General features: G+C 44.5%; 1 protein-coding gene across 1 annotated transcript in view; it reads right to left on the bottom strand.

The window, feature by feature from the left end:
• The window catches only part of ndufa10 (NADH:ubiquinone oxidoreductase subunit A10), a 74198-nt gene that overhangs the window by 4758 nt on the left and 45425 nt on the right, over positions 1-24015 (bottom strand). Inside the window, exon 9 of the mRNA XM_078404446.1 lies at positions 1014-1122. Coding sequence (XP_078260572.1) covers positions 1014-1122 — 109 coding nt within the window. The remainder of the gene's footprint in view (positions 1-1013; positions 1123-24015) is intronic.

Here is a 24015-nt window from a genome sequence, read left to right as displayed (position 1 = left end):
TGTTTGCATTTAACTTTGCACGTGTGTGGCCCAGAAATGACCACCAGATTCATGCCTGTTACTGCCAATAAACACCAACAGTTTCATCTTTATTACAAGCACAGAACTCAGGCCCAACACATGCTGGAGTACAGTGAAAACTGTACAATATCAATGTTAGGAAACTCTGGCACTGAATTCTGTGAACAGATGAACAAGTATAACTTGTGTGAGTACTCTCTCAAATATTGTGAATGGGAAACGACAGCAGTGCTCGTACCAATAGGAAGCCCAACAATCCCAAAGGAACAGGTCCTGCGTCTAAGATAGGGGACGTGCCCTCCGTGCCTGCCCTCCATACACACTTTATAACAGACTTTTTAATAACACAGCTGGTAGAACTGCTGCCTCGCACATCCTAACTGTGTGTGGGTTTGTCGGTTAATTGGCCTCTGCAAATTATCCCTCGTGCGTAGGGAGTTTTTTGCAAAAGTGGTATAACATAGAACTAGCGTGAACAAGTGATTGATGGTCCGCATGGAGCAGGTGCGCCAAAGGGCCTGCTTCCATGCTGTTCCTTTCAATCAATCAACACCTTCAACTTGACAGTCAGAATGGGAGCACTTGACACAGAGTGCAGCTGTTTGCCATCTTTCCTGAAAAAGACATTTATGCACTCTCTCTCCCTCTCTTTGGACAGAGTTTCTCTCTCTTGATGTTCAAACAGATGGAGCAGCAGGTGAAGACCTCATGTTAGAGGGGACCAAGTGATTCTACGATCACACATGGCAATCCAGAGTGCGGGGAAGATGTCCCTCTACATTTGTTACTTGTCATTGGTCTTGAGAGAGATCCACATCCTACCCCCGCTGACATCTGATTCAGCAGCGTATTCCACGGCAACTAGAATGAAGTCAGATGCAGGGGACATGACACAGCCTGCAGGAGAAACGCCAGCCATGCCCACATTAAACAGTACATCCAGATGTATAAAAGCAGGAATGAAGAACATGGGTTTGTGCCTTGTTTCTTACCTGTTTGTAGGTATGATACAGTTCATCAAACTCATGGGCGCCCACTGTGATCTCTGGAAGAAACCTGGGGATGGCTGTCATGTCAACGATTCTCATTTTGTCCTGAACCCTAGTTAAGGAGAAAGACCATTGTTAATCAAACTTTGTTACTGCTTGGCATCACGGTTGTTAGCTTAATGGCAATTGGAACCGATGGCAAGGAGATGGCAAGTTGGTCAGAAAACATCACAGGAGTTTAGCCAAAATGCCCACTAATTGCCAGAACAGCACCTCTGTACAACAGTGGACACAGCCCAACAGTGCACGAGTGGAGATGAAGTGTTTGCACACCAGAACCTAAACAGTGCAGCAACAGCATCCCCAAGTGGTTTTCTGTGGAGTAGCCAAGAACTCAACATCTTGCAGATACCGAGCTATTACGCTTTGTCAATAGATTATTTTCATGGGTGGAATCTACTCAATCAAAACCTTTGGTTGAAAACTTCCTTTTCCTCATATCATGTTGCCAACCTATTTCTTCTGTACAGATTTCAGATGAAGCTGTTCCATTGACCCTGGCCTGAAATAAAAAGAATAATCCACCACCAAAAGGGCTCTTCTCAGCAGAGATCAAGGGAAGTGGGCCTGAGCTGGGCAAACAATTTTATCTTTCCTGAAATCCAAACACAGTGCAAAACATCAGGCTGTGCTTGGCATCCTCTAATTCCAGTAATTCTGTAATGGACAAGAAAAATGAAACGGCTTGATAAGTTTAAGTGTATCCCAGATATTATGATCACAATTTTTAAGGGACAAGAGACTGAGCCCAAATTTCTCTCGACTTTTTTAACCTCTGCATTATTTTATTTGTAAGATGATAAAACAAATATACACTCATTTACGTATTTGTAAAAGAGTACAGGAACCTCGCTTTTTACACAGATTAAATTCCAGAACAGCAGGGCGTAATTCAAAAATGCATGAATTAAATATATAAATTGTAACATTTAAACAGGCATAAATCTGAGTGCGTTATTTCAAAAATACTGCTCGGAAATTAGAAACAGAAACATAGAAAATCGGTGCAGGAGGAGGCCATTTGGCCCTTCGAGCCAACACCGCCATTCATTGTGATCATGGCCAATCATCCACAATCAGTAACCTGTGCCTGCCTTCTCCCCATATCCCTTGATTCCACTAGCCCCGAGAGCTCTATCGAACTCTCTTTTAAATTCATCCAGTGAATTGGCCTCCACTGCCTTCTGTGGCAGAGAATTCCACAAATTCACAACTCTCTGGCTGAAAAAGTTTCTTCTCACCTCAGTTTTAAATGGCCTCCCCTTAATTCTTTGACTGTGGCCCTTGGTTCTGGACTCCCCCAACATTGGGAACATTTTTCCTGCATCTAGCTTGTCCAGTCCTTTTATAATTTTATACATCTCTATAAGATCCCCTCTCATCCTTCAGTGAATACAAGCCCAGTCTTCCCAATCTTTCCTCATATGACAGTCCCGCCATCCCAGGGATTAACCTTGTCGACCTGCGCTGCACTGCCTCAAATAGCAAGGATGTCCTTCCTCAAATTAGGAGACCAAAACTGTACACAATACTCCAGATGTGGTCTCACCAGGGCCACTTACAACTGCAGAAGAACCTCTTTGCACCTATATTCAAATCCTCTCGTTATGAAGGCCAAAATGCCATTAGCTTTCTTCAATGCCTGCTGTCCCTGCACGCTTACTTTCAGTGACTGGTGTGCAAGGTCTTGTTACACTTCCCCTTTACCTAATCTGACCCCATTGAGATAATAATCTGCCTCTTTGTTTTTGCCGCCAAAGTGGATAACCTCACATTTATCTACATTATACTGCATCTGCCATACATCTGCCCACTCACTCAACCTGTCCAAGTCACCCTGCAACCTCCTAACATCCTCTTCGCAGTTCACACTGCCACCCAGCTTTGTGTCATCTGCAAGCTTGTTAGTGTTACTTCTAATTCCATCATCCAAATCATTAACATATATTGTAAATAGATGCGGCCCCAGCACCGAGCCTTGCGGCACTCCACTCGCCACTGCCTGCCATTCTGAAAAGGACCTGTTTATTCCTACTCTTTGCTTCCTGTCTGCAAACCAATTCTCTATCCATGTCAATACCCTACCCCCAATACCATGTGCTCTAATTTTGCTCACCAATCTCCCGTATGGGACCTTATCAAAGGCTTTCTGAAAGTCTAGATACATTCCATCCACCGGCTTTCCTTCATCCATTTTACTTGTCACATCCTCAAAAAATTCCAGAAGATTAGTCAAGCAGGATTTCCCCTTCATAAATCCATGCTGACTTGGACCAATCCTTTTACTGCTATCCAAATGCACCGTTATTACCTCTTTAATAATTGACTCAAGCATCTTCCCCACCACCGATGTCAGACTAACTGGTCTATAATTCCCCGTTTTTTCTCGCTCCTTTCTTGAAAAGTGGGATAACATTAGCTACCCTCCAAACCACAGGAACTGATCCTGAATCTATAGAACGTTGGAAAATGATCACCAATGCGTCCACGATTTCTAGCGCCACCTCCTTGAGTACTCTGGGATGCAGACCATCAGGCCCGGGAGATTTATCAGCCTTCAGTCTACCCAATACTATATCTCGCCTAATGCAAATTTCTTTCAGTTCCTCCGTCTCCCTCGATCCTCTGTCCTCTAATATATCTGGGAGGTTGTTTGTGCCTACCTTAGTGAAGACAGATCCAAAGTACCTGTTCAACTCTTCTGCCATTTCCTTGTTACCCATAATAATTTTGTCCAGTTTCTGCCTTCAAGGGACCCACATTTGTCTTAACTAATCTTTTTCTCTAAACATACCTAAAGAAGCTTTTACTATCCTTCTTTATATTCTTGGCCAGCTTACTCTCGTACTTCATCTTTTCACCCCACATTGCCCTTTTTGTTACCTTCTGTTGTCCTTTGAAATTTACCCAATCCTCTGGTTTCCTGCTACACTTTGCTATGTGATACATCTTTTCTTTTAGTTTTATTCTATCCCTAACTTCCCTTGTCAGCGACAGTTGCCTCTTACTCCCCTTAGAATCTTTCTTCCTGAGTGAAATGATCCTGCATCTTCTCGATTATGCCCAGAAATTCCTGCCATTGCTGTTCCACTGTCATTCCTGCTAGGATCCTTTTCTAGTCGACCTTGGCCAGCGCCTCTCTCATGTCTTCAAAGTCCCCTTTGTTCAACTGCAACACTGACACTTCTGATTTCACCTTCTCCCTGTCAAATTGCAGATTAAAACTAATCATATTATGGTCACTACCTCCAAGCGGTTCCTTTACCCTGAGTTCCTTTATTAAATCTGATTCATTGGACAACACTAAATCCAGAACAGCCTTCTCTCTGGTAGGCTCTAGTACAAGCTTCTCTGAGAATCCATCTCGGAGGCACTCTCCAAACTCCCTTTCTTGGGGTGCAGAACCAACCTGATTTTCCCAGTCTACCTGCATATTGAAATCTCCCATAACCACAGAGGCATTACCTTTGTTACATGCCAGTTTTAACTCCTGCTGCAACTTACACCCTATATCCAGGCTACTGTTTGGGGGCCTGTAGATAACTCCCATTAGTGTCTTCTTACCTTTACAATTCCTCAATTAGGTTTTGGCACTTTAATTTTGTCATTTAAGAAGCACATTATTTCAAAAATGCATAAATCAAACATGCGTAAAATGTGAGGTGCCCGTACAAGCATCCCATATTGGTAACCTTTATGCAGACTAATAATCCATCATTTAATTTTAGGTTTATTACTATTAAATCTTTCTCCATAACCATTAAGCCAGCTGCATTGCTTTAGTTCAATTTTCTCTGGACACGGTTGGTCAAATTTAGCTAAACTGCTTCAATCCTGGATTAGGACTACCAACTGTCAATGGTGACGTCTAAAAGAACATGGTTAAAGATATTTATTTTGAAGTTAGGAAAAGCAGCAACTGATGGTGCAAACTACTGTAAACCCTTATCATAGCTGACTATGGGGAGGGGGCAATGATGTCCGTTATTGCCGATTGTCTGGTGTAACCGAGTAAGTTTTTATCATTGTATGTAGTTGAAACAAAGAACTGCAGATGATGGTTGGTACACCAAAGGACATGAAGTGCTGGAGTAACTTCGTGAGTCAGGTAGCATCGCTGGAGAACAAAGATAGGTGACGTCAGGACCCTTCTTCAGACTGATTCAGTCTGCTGAGTTACTCCAGGACTTTGTGGTGTTTCATCTTAAAACTCAGCACCGATGCCGCTGGTCTACACCAGCGAGCTCTTCTCACCCACCACACGGTCCGCTGGCGTGGCTGTTGGTGCAGCTCACGTTGTAGCCTTTGGCCAGCAGCGCTTTCTTCAGGCTGCTGCCAACAACAAGACGCGTTCGGTCACCGTGGGGCTCCCTCCCCTCTCAACCGCTGGCCGTTTCCAAGGTGAAGTATGCCAGCGACTCTGGGGAGAAGGCCGAGTGGACAGAGCGGCAAAAGGAGGAGGAGGCAGCGGTGGTTGAGCGAGGAGTGGACAAAGCGACGGGCCGACAGGACGAGCAGCAGCAGGTGGTAGGGGGAGCGAGCACCTCGGTGACCTTGTGCGTCCTGTTGGTGTCCTGAAGAAAACGCTGTCCCCAGGGGCAACACCCCGAGCTGCAACAACAGCCGCTTCAACCGGACCTTGCTGTGGGTGAAGAAGGGCTCGCTAGTGCACCTCGTGAGCCAGGGGTGGGGTTGGAAGCCAGGGAGGCAATTGGAGGGAAGTGGTGCGAGCCGGGGGTGGCATCGGCAGGTTTGTCCACTATATCCGAAAATCATTACAATAGGGTCGGTTAAAACAAGGGTTTACTCTACTGTAGTACTCCCCACCAACCTTACTTAAATGTATGACAATTGTGTATTTTAATACAAACTAGACCAAGTGGACCTATTGGGCCTAAACCTCTCCTGCATTGGTGCAGCACCCTCTCCTCCCCCAATCTCTCATCCCCCAATCCCATCTCCCCCTCCTCGCCCCTCCCCCTCCTCCTACCATTCCCCCTTCCCATCCCCCTCCCTCCCCTCCTCCCTCCCTCCCTTCCCAGGAGATAGATTTAAACTTTAAAATGTGAATAACTTTAAAAACATAACACTGATTTCAATGAAACTTCTTCCATTAGCACCAAAGGGGCGAGTGAGTAAGGTGGGCCTAAAAGTGTAGCGCTGTCGTGTACCGTTTTGGCTGTAGTTCAGGAACGAACAAACAAACGAGAGTTTTAGTATATAAATGTTCCATTGCATTTCAGGGTGCAAAGTCCTTCAGACTTTGGAGTATTCTCACTACATCCAGGCATCCCAGTCTGGAAAACCCAAACATTTAGCAGAGAAGAGCATGACGGTGGCGCAGCGGTAGAGTTGCTGCCTTACAGCAAATGCAGCGCCGTCGACTCGGGTTCGATCCTGACTACGGGTGCCGTCTGTACAGAGTTTGTACGTTCTCCCCGTGACCTGCGTGGGTTTTCTCCGAGATCTTCGGTTTCCTCCCACACTCCAAAGACGTACAGGTTTGTAGGTTAATTGACTGGGCAAATGTAAAAATTGTCCCTAGTGGGTGTAGTATAGTGTTAATGTGCGGGGATCGCTGGGCGGCGCGGACCCGGTTTATCGAAGGGCCTGTTTCTGCGCTGTATCTCTAAATCTAAAAAAATCTAAATCTAAATGACCCAAGTCAGGGAATATTGATGTCAATTAGATTGAGCTCACATGACATTGTGAGGCCAGATAATTTCAATACAAGGAAACAATTTCAAATGAACCCCAGCAGTTATTTTTTCATAATCTAATCGAATTGGTTACGATCATAAATCAATCTATTTCTGATCTGAATGAAAAAAATCACCACGCAAATATGATCTTGACATTTATTTCATTGTTTCCGCCCCATTTATGCACTTTAACTAGCTGTAGCACTTTTATTCTCTCATAATTAAATCTATTTCACTACCTTTATTCTTATTCATATTTTTCATATTACAGATACAGCGCGGAAACAGGCCTTTTCGGCCCACCAAGTCCGCACCGCCCAGCGATCCCCGTACATTAACACTATCCTACACACACTAGGGACAATTTTTACATTTACCCAGTCAATTAACCTACATACCTGTACGTCTTTGGAGTGTGGGAGGAAACCGAAGATCTCGGAGAAAACCCACGCAGGTCACGGGGAGAACGTACAAACTCCTTACAGTACAGCACCCGTAGTCAGGATCGAACCCGAGTCTCCGGCGCTGCATTCGCTGTAAAGCAGCAACTCTACCGCTGCGCTACAGTGCCGCCATCTTGTTAGCCCTTCTGAGCCTATTTTGTTCCTCCTAATTTGCAACTTCTTTCTCCATTAAAGATTGACAGTCATTAAGATGGACAGTCTGGTCACTCAGTGAGGTCCAAGATCTTTATTGCCCTTGTTTCATCAGTTTCACTTCACCATTCCAGTTACCCAAGTCTCTCAAAATTTAGAGCTCATGGATTCAGAAAATAAACCAGCTTCTGGCTCTTACGAACCAGCAATTGCCTTCTGAATATGGAGTGCTGTGGTCACCTTTTCACAAACGTTCAATGCACCATTTATCTGACTGTTCAGCTGCAATTAACAAGCCTTCACTACCCTCCCTCAACCAGTGTCATTCAATCTCTCTTGGTCTTCACCCAGCATTTTCAAAATCTGTGTAATCTGGTCTCATTATTTGGGTCCAAGTGTTCTCCTGCTCACCTGCCAGGAACAGTGTATGGTGTGGAGCCTTGAACAGTTCACGGTACACCATGTGTGGTCTAACCAGAGCTTTGTATAAATCGCTAAAACAAACTCTTAGTTCTATTAGTTTCTACCCATCCATGTTACTTTGGGAAACAGTGCAGGCATTTCTATGGAGTGCAGCTTTGAAACAAAGGAGAATTTAACTGTTGTTATCCTCCTTAGGTAAAGAGTATTTTACAGACAGACTGCGGCAGATTTAGTTTCTTTGTAGATTATGGAACATCTCCTGGATCAGTGCCAAATTGTGAATCAAGCAAACACAGACCAGCTGGGATGTAACAACCAGTATCAAGTATAAAATTCCTAAATCGCTTTAAGTCTAACAAGCATTTGCCTGCCTCTTGGTTTCTGCAGATTCAGCAGAACACAGGATTGGTCATTGGTGTTATATTAAAATCCAATGCATTTTCTTTCATCTTTTGTCCTGAATAGAATGAACAGATATCACAATGTTCAGAAAATTTGTCTCCCAGTGCTGGTAACTTAACCTCAAACATGAGAAAGAACCAGCCTGAGCAGGACAATCTGCAAGATGGCCTGTTTCACCCACTGGTGCACAAAAGGTGATCCTTCGTGGCAAGAGTCCAATGCAAGCAGCACTAACCTAGGTAGTCAGTGGGTAAGAAATGAGAAACTTGAAAATTGCAGACATTTCCAGTACAAGTGACCAGCTAGCCCATCGTGTACACTCCAGACCAATTAAAACCTGTGGAACCAATTTCACCACACCGCCCCTGGCTCTGTTGGCGACAACACTTCTGAACCTTCATTCAGGTAACTCCCAAATTTCTTGCAAGCTTCTGTCTTTGCCAATCCTTCAGGCAGAGTTCCAAAAGCTCACACACTGGGTGAAAATGTTTTCTACTCCCTCTTGTCTTCCTTAACAGTTTAGTTTATTGTAAGTTTATTGTCATCCAGTCAGTCAGCAGCCAATCGATCCATTTACAGTGTATAGATACATGATAAGGTAATAACGTTTAGTGCAAGGTAAAGCCAGCAAAGTCCGATCAAGGATAGTCCAATGGTCATCAAAGAGGTAGATAGTAGTTCAGCACTGTTTTCTGGTTGTGGTAGGATGATTCATTTGCTTGATAACAGCTGGGAAGAAACTGTTCCTGAATCTGGAGGTGTGCGTTTTAACACTTCTATACCTTTGCCTGATGGGAGAGGGAAGAAGAGCGAGTGGCCAGGGTGTGACGTCCTTGATTATGCTGCTAGCCTTGCCGAGGCAGCGTGGGGTATAAATGGAGTAAATAGAAGGGAGGTTGGTTTGTGTGATGGTCTGGGCTGCATCCACAATTCACTGCAATTTCTTGTGGTCTTGGATGGAGCTGTTCCCAAACCAAGCAGTGATGCTTCTTGATAAAATACTTTCTATGGTGCAGTTATAGAAGTTGGTGAGAGTTGTAACTGATCCTTACACCTCAATTTACTGGCTGCACCAGCGAGGGAAGGTTCATCATATTCATCCTCCAGAACCCTCATCATTTTATGTGTTTCAATTAAATCTTCACTTGGCTTGCTTTGTGCCACCTGAGTCTTGTCATTCTAATCCAGTTCACTAAGTTTTTCCAGCCCTGACAAAGTCATTGATAAACTCCTTTTGTTCTCTTCCTAATGCTTTTACATACTTCGTATCAGGGCACAACCAGAACTTTGGACGCTGCTCAGCCTTAGTTTAATTTAGTTTAGAGATATAGCGTGGAAACAGGCCCTTCGGCCCATCGCGCTGACCAACAAAAACCTGTACACTAGTCCTACCCTACACACTAGCGACAATTTACAGAATCCAATTAACGTACAAACCTGCATATCTTTGGAATGTGGGAGGAAATCAGAGCACATGGAGAAAACCCATGAGGTCACAGGGAGAACGTACAAACTGCTCACAGCCAGCACCCATAGTCAGGATCGAGCCCGAGTCTCTGGTGTGTATGGTAGCAACTCTATTGCTGCGCCACTGTGCCACCCTAAAGTTACATACACCCTGGTTACTCAGGGCTGACATTTGCTCCCATAGTCAGCAGGATGCAAACCTGTGCGGGGAAAACTCAGATTTCGAATTCATCGCCTTAACCATTCGGCCATGACTGCTGTATCTTGATCTCACTCATGTTTTATGCAGATCCAATATGACCTCCCTGCTCTTTCTTACTATATATTGTCCAATAAAGACAAGTATCCGATTTGCCAATGTAACTATCTAATGATCTGTTTCGTACTCTGCGACTACCATGATGGGTGCATATCCACACACTGAAATTGAGATGGGATATTTTTACCCCCTTATAATCTGATAAATTAATCCTTTGCAATATGTGGACAGCTTGGGCTGGAGAGAGCTTTAAGTATTTCAACTCTGACTGAACATTAATTGTGATGAGGCAATGTGTTCCTTGTCAATGACTCCACAGATGGGATGGTCATTGTTCAGTAGGAGGAATTCACATGGTGATGCCTTACTTGAACTGCAAAGTACATTTGCCCTTTAGAGGGCCTCGTTGCACTGCAAAAATGCAGTACTGAATCCTTGACAAACATTTGTTATTGTGGATTTCCTGTCTTCTAAGTTGCACATTATGAATTGTTTTTAGCGTCTGTAGTGTCGTGAAACATTTGCAAGCCCGAGGGTTTGCAAAGCATCCTGTTGCTGGGCCTTTGACAATGACAACCACTCCGATAGAAAGAGTAACGGCAAACCCCTTAAGCACAGTGAAAATTGGAGCGGAACGGAGAGGACATTAGTTACTGGAATGTGCAAATGTATGAGGCCAGCTGTTGCTGCAGGCCTGCCTTAAACAGACACAATACAACTATCCATAACCTTCAATGTGCCCCGATACCTCAGAGTGAGAATTAATAGCAATAAATTATGAGAGCCTGTACACAATAACTGAGGCATGGGTGAAGAGAAAGGGTTTAATACACAGTTTAAAAGGTGCAAAGTGAAAAAATAGACACCAGAAATATTTAAGGATTGAACTCTGGTAGCCAGCGATGCAGCTGAGAAGCCAAAGTGGAGAAGCCTGGAGTTTCTGACTTGTAACTCCAGGTTTCTCTGCTTTGCCTTTTCTACAGCATCACTGGCTACCAGAGCTGCTTCCTTAAACCCTTCTAAAGTCCATATTTTTCCCTTGCACCTGTTAAACCGCATATTAAATCCCTTCTCCGCCCATGCCTCAGTTATTGTGTACAAGTTCTCATAATTCATTGCTATTAATTCTCTCTCTGAGGCATCAGGGCAAGTTTGAAGATTGTGAAGATATGAGGCTGCTTTGGCAAGTAATGTAAAAGTAAACCCCAAGGGGTTCTACAGATATGTCAATAGCATAAAATTGGTCCATTAGAGAGTCAGAGTGGACAGCTATGTGCTGAGCCGGAAGAAATGGGGGAGATATTAAACAATTTCTTTTCTTCGGTATTTACCGAGGAGAAGGATATTGAATTATGTGAGGTAAGCGAAACAAGTAGAGTAGTGATGGAAATTAGGAGGATTAAAGAAGAGGAGGTACGGACACTTTTGAAGAATATAAAAGTGGATAAGTCTCCAGGTCCTGATAGGATATTCCCTAGGACATTGAGGGAAGTTAGTGCAGAAATAGCAGGGGCTATGACGGAAATATTTCAAACGTCATTAGAAACAGGGATGGTGCCGGAAGATTGGCGCATTGCGCATGTTGTGCCTTTGTTTAAAAAAGGTTCTAAAAGTAAACCTAGCAATTATAGACCTATTAGTTTGACGTCTGTGGTGGGAAAATTAATGGAAAAGATACTTAGGGACAATATATATAATTATTTGGATAATCAAGGCCTGATTAGAAACAGTCAACATGGATTTGTGCCTGGAAGGTCATGTTTGACTAATCTTCTTGAATTTTTTGAAGAGGTTACCAGGGAAATTGATAAGGGCAAGGCTGTGGATGTTGTCTATATGGACTTCAGTAAGGCATTTGACAAGGTTCCACATGGAAGGTTGATTAAGAAGGTTAAATCGTTGGGTATTAATAGTGAGGTTGCAAGATGGATTCAACAATGGCTGAATGGGAGATACCAGAGGGTAACGGTTGACAATTGTATGTCAGGTTGGAGGCCAGTGTCTAGTGGAGTGCCCCAAGGATCTGTGTTGGGTCCACTGTTGTTTGTCATTTACATTAATGATCTGGATGATGGTGTGGCAAATTGGATTAGTAAATATGCAGATGATACTAAGATAGGTGGAGTAGTTGATAGTGAGGTAGATTTTCAAAGTCTACAGAGAGACTTGGGCCTTTTGGAAGGGTGGGCTGAAAGATGGCAGATGGAATTTAATGCTGATAAGTGTGAGGTGCTGCATTTTGGTAGGACAAATCAAAATAGGACGTACAGGGTAAATGGTAGGGAATTGAGGAATGCAGTGGAACAGAGGGATCTGGGAATAACTGTGCATTGTTCCCTGAAGGTGGAATCTCATGTGGATAGGGTGGTGAAGAAGGCGTTTGGTATGCTTGCCTTTATAAATCAGAGCATCGAGTATAGAAGTTGGGATGTAATGTTGAAATTGTACAGGGCATTGGTGAGGCCGAATCTGGAGTATGGTGTGCAGTTCTGGTCGCCAAATTATAGGAAGGATGTCGACAAAATGGAGAGGGTACAGAGGAGATTTACTAGAATGTTGCCTGGGTTTCAGCACTTAGGCTACAGAGAGAGGTTGAACAGGTTGGGTCTTTATTCTTTGGAGCGTAGAAGGTTGAGGGGGGACTTGATAGACGTTTTTAAAATTTTGAGAGGGACGGACAGAGTTGACGTGGGTAGGCTTTTCCCTTTGAGAGTGGGGAAGATTCCAACAAGGGGACATAGCTTCAGAATTGAGGGACAAAGGTTTAGGGGTAACATGAGGGGGAACTTCTTTACTCAGAGGGTTGTGGCTGTATGGAATGGGCTTCCGGTGGAAGTGGTGGAGGCTGGCTCGATTTTATTATTTAAAAGTAAATTGGATAGGTATATGGATAGGAGGGGATTGGAGGGTTATGGTCTGAGTGCAGGTAGATGAGACTAGGTCAGGGAGAATGGTCGGCGTGGACTGGTAGGGCCGGACAGGCCTGTTTCCATGCTGTAGTTGTTATATGTTATATGTTATGTTAGTTGTATTGTGTCTATTTACAGCAGGCCTGCAGCAACAGCCGGTCTCATGTGTTTGCACATTTCAGTAACTAATGTCCTCTCCGTTCCACTCCAAGGAAATCAATTTTCGCTGTGCTTAAGGGGGCGGGGGGAAGGGGGGTCTCTTTCTATCAGTGAAGTTCCCAGAATCACTGGGAATCACTGGGAATCTGGTGCATTCTCATGGTGAAGAGGTTATAATGAACGACTATGGATCCACTTGGAGTCGAGTAAGCCACTGGGAGATTAATGGTGTATTTTCATCATCCACCTATGTGCTGGGGCAAAGTTTTAAAATCTCCATGCGCATTTGGATTGCGAACATCAAATCTCAGTAAATAGAGTTGGACCAATATGGAAAGGGTCAAAACCCCAAAAATAACACCAAGGTCCTCCCCAAGATTCACAAATGGGCCAGGGGCAGCAGTCAAATGTCGACAACCTTATTTCCTCTTTCTCAGTTACCTGCACTCACAACTCAGAACAATTTCTTGTTCTACTGGCCATCTCTTATCAGGCACCACCTTCCCTCAGGGTACCCTGTGGCCGTGACTTCTTCAGACAGCAGCCATATGTCGTCGCCCACGCCCTCTGCCTCGCTCAACTTGTTCAACAGCTTCTCCTTCAACGCCACTCGCTTATTCCAGAGAAAAGGTGTCGCAATGGAAACAAGCGTGAATGTGCCCAAGCAAAGCCCTCACAGCTCACTGGATACGTTGAAGGTTTGAAGTTGTGGTTTTAAGCACCCCTGAAGGCATACTTGGAAAGACTGTTTATTTTTTCTCCCATGCCCAGAATAAACAGCAACTATATAGAATTTATATTTTGGTTTCAGAATTTTGGGAACGTAACTTCCCAAACGTGCATGCAGACTGCTGACCAATCCAACTGGCCTGTGGGTTGTGGTGGCCAATAACTTGACAAAAATGAAAAAGGAGCAGGTAATAATAAACAGCACAATTATCAGTATGACTGGCAACCAGACCACAATAGTGCAAAGTACACAGAGCACCTGAAATAAAGTCCATTGTAGATTGTTGCTGAGGTAGGGTTGTGTAGTTAGGGTTGAGCAAAGTGGCTCAAGAGCCTGATGGGTGATGGGAAGAAACGACTCTTGAACCTAGAGGTCATGGTTCTCAGGCTTCTGTACCTTCTTCCCAATAGTAGCATGAGAGCATGATCATGGTGGTGTGCATCCTTTATGATACAGGCTGCCTTTTTTGAGGCAGAGTATTTGATAGATCCCTTCGTTTGAGGGGAAGGGGGGGGTCCATGATGGACTGGACAATGTCCACCACTTTCCATAGAATCCCTAATTCCTGAGCGTTCGAGCAACCGAATTAGGCCGTGATGCAACCAGTCACTATGCTCTCCACTGTACACTCGTAGAGGTATGATGGAGTATTCAGCTACATCTTCAATCTTCTGAGGAAGTAGAGGCATTGATGAGGTTTCTTTGTGATTGCGTCAATAAGTTGGACAGATGCCCAGAGGTAATGCATGCGCAGCTGTTGACTCTCTCCACTGCCGTCCAGTCGATGAAGACAGGTTCATGGATTCTTGGCTTTCTCTTCCTGATGTCAACAATCAGTTCTTTGGTCTTGTTAACTAAAGAGCAAGATTGTTGCTCTGACACTATTCGATCAGATTATCAATCTCCCTTGTGTACTTTGACAGATTACTCACCCAACAATGGTGATATCATTGCTAAATGAAACAGTGTTGTTGGAGCTGTGGATAGATACAGTCAAGGTATAGAGAGTAGAGAAGGGGACTGAGAACACAGCTGTGTGGTGCCCCTGAGCTGATAATCAGAGGAGGAAGTGTCAAAGCTGTCACAGAGGGTGCAATCTGTACTCACATCCTGGACAACAATTGTGAACAGTCACTATTACCCTTCCCTCATTTGGAAATCTGATAATGATCAGGGCCATTGGTAAAAATTAAATACATTCTTTATCAGCCCCTTGCTTGCTCATTTGAGTACTGTGCAAGGAAACATATTTTTCCATATTTTTTTAACCTGCTCAGAATGTGGGATGAATTGTCAATGCGATTTTGAAATCCTGAGAACAAAATCACCCTTGTAATGTATGACAAGAGAGCCAGATCATAGTCTACTTGACTTGGAGGTCAACAGAAGGTGCCAACCAACGTTTCTCAAAGCAAAGTAGCTGGGATAGTGTGAAACTGGTCTAGAGTTCAGATTTCTTGGAAAGATAAACAGGGACATCCACCAAAGATACAATGGCAGTTTCAACATGCACTCTGATCAACACGCCACACCACTTCCACCTCTCATAGAGAGTGATTAGAGTCAATGTAACACAGAACAAAGGCCCTTCAATCCAACTCGACCATGCTGTTCAAGTACCCCATCTGAGCTTGACCCATTAGCCCTCACCTGGCCCATATCCTTCCAAATCTTTCCCATCCACGGAGATAAGGCAGCACATTAGCACCAGACATCCGGATTCTATCCTGACTTCGGGTGCGATTTGTATGGAGTTGCAGGTTCTCCTCTTGACCAGGTGGATTTCCTCCAGTGCTCTGGTTTCATCCCAAATCCCAAAGACATGGAGCTTAATTGGTCTCTGTAAAACTGCTCCTAATGTGTAGGGAGTGGATGAGAAAGCGGGATAACAGCAGAAAGTAGAACTAACGTTGGGGTGATCACTGGTCAGCGTGGACCTGGTGGGTCAAAGGGTCTGTTTCTATGCTGTATCTCTACACTAAACTAAACCTGCCCAAATGTCTCTGTGCATTCACCCTATCTAATCCCTTCATGATTATATAAGATCGCTCCATAACTTCCTGTGCTCCAAGGAATAAAGTCCTAGCATGACCACATCTCACAGGCCTTTGGATGGTTCGTAAATCTTCTCTGTGATCTTTCCAGCTAAATGGCATCTCTCCAGAGCAGGGTGACCAAAACTGAACAAAATATTCCAAGTGTGACCTTGTACAATTGCAATAATGTCCCAACTGCTTTACTCAATTCCATGAACGATGAAGATCAGCATGGCAAAAAGGCAGCCTAGATACCTGCAACATCACTTGCAGTGAACTATGTACTTGTACTCTGAGATGCCTCTGTTCTGCAACGCTCGCCAGGGCCACACTATTCACTGTGAAGCTCTGCCCAGGTTTGATTTCACAAAATGCAACATTAGATACTTGAGAATCAATGCTATTAGTGAAACATAGTTAATTAGAGATATTGATATTTTGTTGTAGATGGTTGAAGATGGTTTCTTTTGTTGTTGTTTTAGCTAATATAAAATGGAAATCTGATAATGCATCAGGGCCATTGGTACAAATTAAATACATCCTTCTAAACTCCAATGAATACAAGGACAGTCCTTCCAATCTTTCCTCATATGACAGTCCCGCCATCCTAGGGATTAACCTCGTCAACCTATGCTGCACTGCCTCAATAGCAAGGATGTCCTTCCTCAAATTAGGAGACCAAAACTGCACAAAATACTCCAGTTGTGGTCTCACCAGGGCCCTATACAATTGCAGAAGGACCTCTTTAGTCCTCTTTACTCAAATCCTCTCGTTATGAAGGCCAACGTTATGAAGCTTTCTTCATTGCCTGCTGTAGACAATAGATAATAGGTGCAGGAGTAGGCCATTCGGCCCTTCTAGCCAGCACCACCATTCAATGTGATCATGGCTGATCATTCTCAATCAGTACCCCGTTCCTGCCTTCTCCACTATCCTTAAGAGCTCTATCTAGCTCTCTCTTGAATGCATTCAGAGAATTAGCCTCCACTGCCTTCTGAGGCAGAGAATTCCACAGATTTACAACTCTCTGACTGAAAAAGTTTTTCCTCATCTCCGTTCTAAATGGCCTACCCCTTATTCTTAAACTGTGGCCCCTGGTTCTGGACTCCCCCAACATTTGGGAACATGTTTCCTGCCTCTAATGTGTGCAACCCCTTAATAATCTTATATTTTTCGATAAGATCCCCTCTCGTCCTTCTAAATTCCAGTGCATACAAGCCTAGTCGCTCCAGTCTTTCAACATATGACAGACCCGCCATTCCAGGAATTAACCTAGTAAACCCACACTGCATGCCCTCAATAGCAAGAATATCCTTCCTCAAATTTGGAGACCAAAACTGCACACAGTACTCCAGGTGCAGTCTCACTAGGGCCCTGTACAACTGCAGAAGAACCTCTTTGTTCCTAGGGCCTCCACGCCTACTTTCAGTGACTGGTTTACAAGGACACCCAGGTCTCGTTGCACTTCCCCTTTACCTAATCTGACCCCATTGAGATAATAATCTGCCTCCTTGTTTTTGCTGCCAGTGGATAACCTCACATTTATCTACAATATACTGCATCTGTCATGCATCTGCCCACTCACTCAACCTGTCCAAGTCACCCTGCAACCTCCTAACATCCTCTTCGCAGTTCACACTCCACCCAGCTTTGTGTCATCTGCAAGCTTACTAGTGTTACTTCTAATTCCATCATCCAAATCATTAATATATATTGTAAATAGTTGTGGACCCAGCACCAAGCCTTGGTGCACTCCACCCGCCACTGCCTGCCATTCTGAAAAGGACCCGTTTGTTCCTACTCTTTCCTTCCTGTCAGCCAAGCAATTCTCTATCAATGTCAATACCCTACCCCCAAAACCATGTGCTCTAATTTTGCTCACCAATCTCCCGTGTGGGACCTTATCAAAGGCTTTCTGAAAGTCTAGATACACTACATCCACTGGCTCTCTTTCATCCATTTTACTTGTCACATCCTCAAAAAATTCCCGAAGATTAGTGAAGCAGGATTTCCCCTTAATAAATCCATGCGGACTTTACTGCTATTCAAATGCACCGTTATTACCTCTTTAATAATTGACTCCAGCATCTTCCCCACCACCGACGTCAGGCTAACTGGTCTATAATTCCACGTTTTCGCTCTCGCTCCTTTCTTGAAAAGTGGGATAACATTAGCTACCCTCCAATCCACGGAAACTAATTCTGAATCTATTAAACATTGGAAAATGATCACCAATACGACCACGATTTCTAGAGCGACCTTGTTGAGTACCCTGTGATGCAGACCATCAGGCCCTTGGGATTTATCAGCCTTCAGTCCCATCAGTCTACCCAATACTATTTCTCACCTACTGCAAATTTCTTTCAGTTCCTCTGACTCGCTAGATCCTCCGTCCTCTGGTACATCAGGGAGATTGTTTGTGTCTTCCTTACTGAAGACAGATCCAAAGTACCTGTTCAACTCTTCCGCCATTTCCTTGTTACCCATAATAATTTCACCTGTTTCTACCTTCAAGGGACCCACATTTGTCTTTACTAATCTTTTTCTCTTAACATACGTAAATAAGCTTTTACTGTCCTTCTTTATATTCTTGGCCAGCTTCCGCTTGTACTTCATCTTTTTAGCCCGTATTGCCCGTTTTGTTACCTTCTGTTGTCCTTTGAAAGTTTCCCAATTCTCTGGCTTCCTGCTACTCTTTGCTGTGTTATACATCTTTTCTTTTAGTTTTATTCCATCGCTAACTTCCCTTATCAGCCACGGTTGCCTCTTACTCCCCTTAGAATCTTTCTTCCGCTTTGGAATGAAATGATCCTACATCTTCTCGATTATGCCCAGAAATTCCTGCCATTGCTGTTCCACCGTCATCCCTGCTAGGATCCTTTTCTAGTCGACCTTAGTCAGCTCCTCTCTCATGCCTTCATAATCCCCTTTGTTCAACTGCAACACTGACACTTCTGATTTAACCACCTCCCTCTCAAATTGCAGATTAAAACTAATCATATTATGGTCACTACCTCCAAGCAGTTCCTTTACCTTGTGTTCCCTTATTAAATCTGATTCATTGGACAACACCTATTCCAGAATTGCCTTCTCTCTGGTAGGCTCCAGTACAAGCTGCTCTAAAAATCCATCTCAGAGTCACTCCCATAAACTCCCTTTCTTGGGGTGCAGAGCCAACCTGATTTTCCCAGTCAACCTGCATATTGAAATCTCCCATAACCACAGTGGCATTACCTTTGTTACATGCCAGTATTAACTCCTGCTGCAACTTTCACCCTATATCAGGGCTACTGTTTGGGGGCCTGTAGATAACTCCCATTAGTGTCTTCTTACCTTTACAATTCCTCAACTCTATCCACAGTGACTCAAATCGTCAGTCCCTATGTCGCCCCTCGCAAAGGATTGAATTTCATTTTACACCAACAGAGCTACCCCACCTCCTCTGCCCACCTGCCTGTCCTTTCTATAGGACTTATAACCCTGAATATTCAATTCCCAGTCCCGATCCTCCTGCAGCTACGTTTCTGTAATCCCCACAATCTCTAACTGAGCCTCAAGGTCATCCACTTTCCTCTTGAGATAACGACTTGCTAATAACAGTAAGGGTGGTGGCTAAAGTGCAATTGCTCTTGTCATAAATACATAAAATGCAGCTCGAATTCAAGACATTTACCTATCTTATCTCCTTTCCTAAACACCACTCCTTTTATATGAATAGCTCATGGCGCAGGGATACAATAGAGACAGGGAGATTATCTCTGCCTCATAGAAACATAGAAACATAGAAAATAGGTGCAGGAGTAGGCCATTCGGCCCTTCAAGCCTGCAACCGCCATTCAATATGATCATGGCTGATCATCCAGCTCAGTAGCCTGTACCTGCCTTCTCTCCATACCCCCTGATCCCTTTAGCAAAAAGGGCCACATCTAACTCCATCTTAAATATAGCCAATGAACTGGCCTCAACTACCTTCTGTGGCAGAGAATTCCACAGACTCACCACTCTCTGTGTGAAGAAATGTTTTCTCATCTCGGTCCTAAAAGACTTCCCCCTTATCCTTAAGCTGTGACACCTGATTCTGGACTCCCCCAACATCGGGAACAATCTTCCCGCATCTAGCCTCTCCAACCCCTTAAGAATTTTATATGTTTCTATAAGATCCCCCCTCAGTCTTCTAAATTCCAGCGAGTACAAGCCCAGTCTATCCAGTCTTTCCTCATATCTAAGTCCCGCCATCCCAGGGATCAATCTGGTGAACCTTCTCTGTACTCCCTCTAAGGCAAGAACGTCTTTCCTCAGGTTAGGAGACCAAAACTGCACACTATACTCCAGGTGCGGTCTCACCAAGGCCCTGTACAACTGCAGCAGAACCTCCCTGCTCCTAAACTCAAATCCTCTTACTATGAATGCCAACATACCATTCGCTTTCTTCACTGCCTGCTGCACCAGCATGCTTGCTTTCAATGACTGGTGCACCATGACACCCAGGTCACGTTGCATCTCCCCTTCTCCCAATCGGTCACCATTCAGGTAATACTCTGCTTTCCTGTTCTTGCCGCCAAAGTGGATAACCTCACATTTATCCACATTATATTGCATCTGCCATGCATTTGCCCACTCGCCTAATCTATCCAAGTCACTCTGCAGCCTCCTAGCATCCTCCTCGCAGCTAACACTGCCACCCAGCTTCGTGTCATCCGCAAACTTAGAGATGTTGCATTCAATTCCCTCGTCCAAATCATTAATATACACTGTAAATAACTGGGGTCCCAGCACTGAGCCTTGCGGTACCCCACTAGTCACTGCCTGCCATTCTGAAAAGGACCCGTTTATTCCTACTCTTTGCTTCCTGTCCACCAACCAATTTTCTATCCACCTCAACACTGAACCCTCAATACCGTGTGCTTTAAGTTTGTACAGCAATCTCCTATGTGGGACCTTGTCGAAGGCCTTCTGAAAGTCCAGATATAACACATCGACTGGTTCTCCCTTATCCACTCTACTAGTTACATCCTCGAAAAAGTCTATAAGATTCGTCAGACATGATTTGCCTTTGGTAAATCCATGCTGACTTTGTCCGATGATTTCACCACTTTCCAAATGTAATGCTATCACATCTTTAATAACTGACTCTAGCATTTTCCCCACTACCGATGTTAGGCTAACTGGTCTATAATTCCCCGTTTTCTCTCTCCCTCCCTTTTTAAAAAGTGGGGTTACATTAGCTACCCTCCAGTCCTCAGGAACTACTCCAGAATCTAAAGAGTTTTGAAAAATTATCACTAATGCATCCACTATTTCTGAGGCTACTTCCTTAAGCACTCTGGGATGCAGCCTATCTGGCCCTGGGGATTTATCTGCCTTTAATCCATTTAATTTACCTAACACCACTTCCCGACTAACCTGGATTTCCCTCAGTTCCTCCATCTCATTAGACCCCCGGTCCCCCGCTATTTCCGGCAGACGGTTTATGTCTTCCTTAGTGAAGACAGAACCAAAGTATTTGTTCAATTGGTCTTCCATCTCCTTGTTCCCTATGATCAATTCACCTGTTTCCGACTGCAAGGGACCTACATTTGCCTTAACTAATCTTTTTCTCTTGACATATCTATAAAAGCTTTTGCAGTCTGTTTTTATGTTCCTTGCCAGTTTTCCCTCATAATCTATTTTCCCTTTCCTAATTAAGCCCTTTGTCCTCCTCTGCTGGACTCTGAATTTCTCCCAGTCCTCTGGTATGCTACTTTTTCTGGCTAATCTGTATTCTGGGATGATTGCATGTATGTTGGGGAATAGGGTGCTGGGAGCACACAGAGAGGAGCCTTTGTCTCCTGAGTAGGGAGGAGAGAACAGAAAGCAGGGAGAGTTGGGGCATTCTCCAGAAAAAAGGGAGAATGAGGCGGAGAAGCATCTGCACTACAGACTCGACCAGATGGGGCAGGAGCCGAGTGAAACAAAGCAGTGACTCTGCACACGAGTGGAATGGAAAGAGGAAGTTGGGAAGATGAACCTCTGCCCTCTGAATCTCCAGAAGAGGGGAAGGGGCTCTTGCCACAAACACGGACTCGGAGCAGCTATGGGAGATAGAAAATGTTATATACAAATAACTAGAGCCAGGATTTTACTATGTGCCATAAGTGCCTTTTCATGCCTTTTTTTGATGATTTAAGCAAGATAATGCCTTTTTCACAATCGAGTGCCTAAATCAGCATTTTTTTGCTATGTCAACGTAACTTACAAGAAATTTTCCACCACCAGGGCGAAACCGGGGGCGTCACCGTTGGCCGTTCATTCGTGGGTAGTGGACGAGGCCCCAATCTTTTGCAGTCAGGCTGTAAGTGGATGTTAAGTGGTGATTGGAGAGGGGTGAGTGGTGAATGGTCCAGTCTTATCAAATTGGAGTCAGGCCGTGAGTAGGTGTGAAGTGTTGGTTGGGGCGGGGGGGAGGGGGTACCAGGGTTAAGTTTCTGTTTATCGAACCTGCAGTAGAACTCGTTCAGGTCGTTGGTCAACTGACGATTGTCCAAGGAGTGGGGGATTTTCCTCTTGTAGCTTGTGATTTCTTGCAAGCCCTTCCAAACTGAAGAAGAGTCATTAGCTGAGAACTTGCTCCTCAACTTCTCAGAGTACCTTTCCTTAGCAGCTCTGATTCCTCTTCTCAGCTTGTACTTGGCCTGCCTGTAGAGGTCTGCGTCCCCACTCCTGTAGGATCTACCCCTGCAAGCATCAAAATGCCTAAAGTCAAGTCAACTCGTAATAAACTGAACGATTTGATGAGACTGTATGGGAGTGATATATTCTCTACAGACAACCGTGTGCTGTTTTGCAAAGCAAGTGAGAAAGCAGTGACTCATGAGAAGAAATATTTCGTCTTCCAGCATGTACAGACAGCTAAACACAAGTCGGCGGCAGAGAAACTGAAGGCGGGAAATACGCAAGCTTGTCTCCTCACTACATTTACTGCTGGCTCCAGTTGCAAATCTGAGTTTTCAAGTGATCTGTGCAAGGCATTCATTGATGCTGGAATTCCACTGTGGAAATTGGAAAACAATTCCAATTCCAAAACTCTGAGGTTTTTTAGAGAAACACACAGAGGAACATATACCGAGCGAGTCATCATTACGGAAAAATTATGTTGACAGCAACTTCAACATTGTTGTGCAGCAAATTAAGATGAAGTTGCATGCAACAAAATATGGATCTCAATAGACAAGACAACCGATGCTGTGGGAGGATATGTTGCCAATGTGGTCATCGGTACACTGGAGGCAGGTCAACCATCAAAGGAGTATTTGTTGACATCAGAAGTATTGGAGAAGTCAAAATGCTCAACTATTGCTCAGTTGTTTACATCTTCACTTGCTGTACTTTGGCCAGAAGGTATAAAACACGAGAATGGTCTTCTGTTTGTGACTGATGCAGCTCCGTACATGAAAAAAGCTGCTCGTGCTCTTTGTTTTATTCCACAAAATGTTGCATTTGACATGCTAAGCTCGCGGATGCCATAGAATTACCGAGCACATACGTAACTTGTTTCCAAATCTCGATCGCCTAGTTTCCAATGTCAAGAAAATCTTCCTCAAAGCACCGTCACGTGTGCAGGAAAATAACTGCAGACGCTGGTAGGTATCACAAAAAGCTGGAGTAACTCAGTGGGTCAGGCAGCATCTCAGGAGAGAAGAAATGGGTGACGTTTTGGGTCGAGACCCTTCTTCAGACTGATGTCAGGGGAGGGGGCGGGACAAAGAAAGGATGTAGTTGGAGACAGGAAGACAGTGGGAGAACTGGGAAGGGGGAGGGGAAGAGAGGGACAGAGGAGCTATCTAAAGTTAGAGAAGTCAATGTTCATACCGCTGGGGTGTAAGCTGCCCAAGCGAAATATGAGGTGCTGTTCCTCCAATTTGTGGTGGGCCTCACTATGACAATGGAGGAGGCCCATGACAGAAAGGTCAGACTGGGAGTGGGAGGGGAGTTGAAGTGCTGATGTAGAGAAGTTGACATCTGGAACAGCGGATACAATAGATGAGGTTGGAGGAGGTGCAGGTGAACCTCTGCCTCACCTGGAAAGACTGTTTGGGTCCTTGGATGGAGTCAAGGGGGGAGGTCAAGGGACAGGGGTTGCATCTCCTGCAGTTGTAGGGGAAAGTGCCTGGGGAGGGGGTGGTTTCGGTGGGAAGGGACGAGTGGACCAGGGAGTTACGGAGGGAATGGTCTCTGTGGAAAGCAGAAAGGGGAGGAGATGGGAAGATGTGACCAGTAGTGGGA

This window comes from Rhinoraja longicauda, chromosome 8 (assembly GCF_053455715.1).
Source record: "Rhinoraja longicauda isolate Sanriku21f chromosome 8, sRhiLon1.1, whole genome shotgun sequence".
Classification (NCBI taxonomy): Eukaryota; Metazoa; Chordata; class Chondrichthyes; order Rajiformes; family Arhynchobatidae; genus Rhinoraja; species Rhinoraja longicauda.
Note: the sequence above shows the minus strand (reverse complement) of the source record. Positions and strands in the feature narration are given on the sequence as shown.